The sequence below is a fragment of the Trichechus manatus genome, unplaced genomic scaffold (assembly GCF_000243295.1).
Source record: "Trichechus manatus latirostris isolate Lorelei unplaced genomic scaffold, TriManLat1.0 scaffold00209, whole genome shotgun sequence".
NCBI lineage: Eukaryota > Metazoa > Chordata > Mammalia > Sirenia > Trichechidae > Trichechus > Trichechus manatus.
The window spans coordinates 3,959,147-3,962,669 of NW_004444145.1; the positions used below are offsets into that span (position 1 = coordinate 3,959,147).

The 3,523-nt window shown below is 43.2% G+C and overlaps 1 protein-coding gene across 1 annotated transcript in view; it reads right to left on the reverse strand.

Annotated features, from left to right (window-relative positions):
• Positions 1 to 2,025: 2,025 nt before the first annotated feature.
• The window catches only part of KRT6A (keratin 6A), a 75,416-nt gene continuing 73,918 nt past the window's right edge, over positions 2,026 to 3,523 (reverse strand). Inside the window, exon 10 of the mRNA XM_004388364.2 lies at positions 2,026 to 2,350. Within this exon, the coding sequence (XP_004388421.1) occupies positions 2,178 to 2,350 (173 nt within the window). The 3' untranslated portion in view covers positions 2,026 to 2,177. The remainder of the gene's footprint in view (positions 2,351 to 3,523) is intronic.

Below are 3,523 nucleotides of genomic sequence, written 5' to 3' on the forward strand. Positions count from 1 at the left end.
ATGAAAACCGAGTTTGTTATTGTTCTTGTGATTTTTTTTCTTGCTGTTTATTCTTTTGCCTACAGGAAAGACCTGGTATAGAACGTCTGATTAGATTTTAGAATAAACTTGTGTTTCTGTCTAAAAGTCAAAATTAAAACCCTGGCACTAATATCAGGGTAGATTTGAATGGACCTCCAACATCTCTTTGTCCAAATTTACATAAAAGTTTACACTTAAAATAGTTCTTTTGATCTCATGTCACAAAATAAGACCATTCCCCAGCCAGAGCCACTTCCACACTAACTTGAGTGCCATCCGTTTCCGTGAACCATCAATCTCATCTCTGCCAACAGCACTTCAAAACAAGGTCTCTAACCAACACTTTCTTGAAGTTTTATTTATTTTTTATGACATCACTTTTTTTTAAGCTTACTGAGATTTAATCTGCAGAGAGTAAAATTCACCATTTTTAGGTTTACACTTCTGTGAGTTTTTACCAGAATTTTTCACGAGAAGTTCTTTAGTCCAACCCAAGTATCTTTAGGCACAAAGAAAATCCGTTCCCACTAATGTAGTACTAAGTGGCTTTAAATCCATACACCAAGATCTGGAGATGTTCCTTTTCTGTACCAATTGTTTTGACTGTGATGCATCTTACATGTTGTATCAAAACAATTTTGTGGCAATTGTCTTAATTATCATAGAAGATGAATCAAGCATTTGCCCTTCTTACTAACTGTCCTTTGTTCTGATGGATCAGTGCAGTGTGTTCCCAGTGGGAGGGACAGTGTAGGGGGTGTCACTGAGGGAGATTCAGAGATCAGGGTGGGGACCAAGCCACCAAATGATAGGGTGTGGAAAAAGCCCTGCAGTTATCAGATTATGCTGATCCAGCTTCCAGGATCCTGACTTCCATATCTTTCCTAATACTTCAAAACAGACTCTTTTTTTGAGAAGGAACCCTGAGTACCAGAGGTCGTGTCATGGATTGAACTGTGTCCCCCCAAAATACGTGTATCAATTTGGCTAGGCCATGATTCCCAGTATTGTGTGATTGTCCACCATTTTGTCATCTGATATGATTTTCCTATATTTTGTAAATCCTGCCTCTACGATGTTAATGAGAGGGGACAGGTGGCAGTTATGCTGATAAGGCAGGACTCAATCTACAAGATTGGATTGTGTCTTGAGCCAATTTCTTTTGGGATATAAAAGAGAGAAATGAGCAGAGAGACAGAAGGACCTCATATCACCAAGAAAGCAGTGCCAAGAGAAAAGTGTGTCCTTTGGACCCGGGGTTCCTGGATGGCGAAGTTCCTAGTCTAGGGGAAGGTTGATGAGAAGGACTTTCCTCCAGAGCCGACAGAGAGAGAAAGTCTCCCTCTGGAGCTGACACCCTGAATTTGGATTTCTAGCCTACTAAACTGTAAGAAAATTAATTTCTTTTTGTTAAAGTCATCCACTTGTGATATTTCTGTTATAGCAGCACTAGATAACTAAGATAGGTTGCATAGTTCTTAGTAGTTTTCTGCCCACAGAAGCATGGTGAGTTGTCAGCAGGCAAAGGACTACTTCTCCAAATTTGAGTAACAGTTTATAGAATGCAAAAATTTCTGAACCATTACATGATCAGCAATACAATCTAACACAGAATTTTTATGTTATAAACCTGCTTTATTCAACAGGAAAAAAGAAAGCCAAGAAGCACAGAAAAACATTGTAGGGATACAGTCTCTGTACATCACACCATCCAGGGCCACAGCAAGGAAAGACCATGACAATTCATTTGTAAAATAGAGAACCTTTGAAGGTAGAGCTATCTATGATTGGTAGGACAATTATAATCAAAGGGAACTTTCCCCTTCTTCAGCAGGACCCAGTTTCTGTTCTTAATAAGTAATCAGTCATTTTCAGTTCAAAATTATGTCAGAATGAAAATCTGGTAACAACATGGGGACATCAAAAGAATGTTTGCATGCCTTTGAAACACTGTTGACATTGTGATGGTGAGCAAAGGAAGCTCAGGTGGAGCAGGTATAGGCAGAGAGATGAAATGAAGACACTAGGCAACATCAGCTCTAACTCAGACAGCAGAGAAGACCAGAGGCCAGGAGAGGAGAAGCAGCCTGAGGTGGAGGCTGTGCAGCTGGAGAAGGGCCTGAGGCATTGGAGAACCGGGAGCTGGTGGTAGAACTTCAGTGCTTGTAGCTCTTCCTGGTGGAGGATGAGGTGGTGGTGTATTTGATGGTGGAACTGCTTCCCCCACTGGTGCTGAGGCCACCTCCAATGCCTCTGCCACTGCCAGAACTGAAGCCACCTCCAAGGCTGTAACCACTGCCGTATGAGTAGCCACTGCCTGCACCCAGGCCTACGCCACCACCGATACCACTGGAGCTGCCATATCCACTGGAGACGGTGGACTGAGTCACAGCTGTGAGGGAAGAGGAATAAAGAAACAATGAAATGTGGTGAATTTCCTTCTGCGAGCCTGAATCCAGGCAGAAGAGCAAAGGCAAGAGAGGAAGGCACACAAAGGTACTTACAGATGTTGACTGGTCCAACACCTTCCCCAGTCAGCCTAGGAGGAGAAGAAACAAAGGGAAGATGAGCTCTCTGAGATCCATTAGCTGAATTATTGGGGAACCTCGATCAGAGAAATAGTCCAGGGGAAATCATCCTTTTGGTTGTTTTCCAAGAACAGCAATTATGATCGTGTCTATAGTGGCCAAACATTGTGCTCAGGGGCTGAATATCTGAGATACCATGAGAAGTTTGAGAAAGTTATGTTATCCACCTGCACTCCTCTCCTTCCAGAAGCTTCCTGTAGGTGGCGATCTCCACATCCAGGGCCAATTTGACGTTCATCAGCTCCTGGTACTCCTTCAGCAGCCGGGCCATGTCCTGCTTGGCCTTCTGCAGGGCATCCTCCAGTCCCTCCAGCTTGTTCTTGGCATCCTTGAGGGCCAGCTCCCCACGCTGTTCAGCATCAGCAATGGCGGACTGCAGGTTGGCACACTAGATAGGGAAAAAGAAGAAAGAACTTGTAATCTGTTTCTTCAGGGGAGGCTATTCCTTGTTCTTCTTTCCCAGTGAGGAATAATGCTACACCACAGAATTGATGGAGACGGAGCTTTCACTCTTCCTACCAAGTGTCAGTACTTTAAAAGTTTTCAAGTCTGGGAACCACTTGACAAAAAACCCATGCCGCTTTGTGCAACCACCCTGAATGAGGATGTGGGTGGTAACTGATGGTAGACAGTACAGTGGACATAAGACCAGGGAACACTGGAATGAAGGATCTCACTTCATTTTGTAGTATTGTCTCCAAAGCCAAACCAGGACCATTACTGATAACCTAATGAGAATGCCACACTAACTTACACAAAATTAAAAACATCCTCAGTTGAAGTGATGGGTTTTCACATCAGACACTTAAGATCTTGCCTTTCTCTCACCTTAGAGTCTCACACATTTGGGCAACACAGCTCTTCATGCTCTGATTTTGCTCCTCTCTCCTTTTTTACCTTAGACTTGAGCAGAT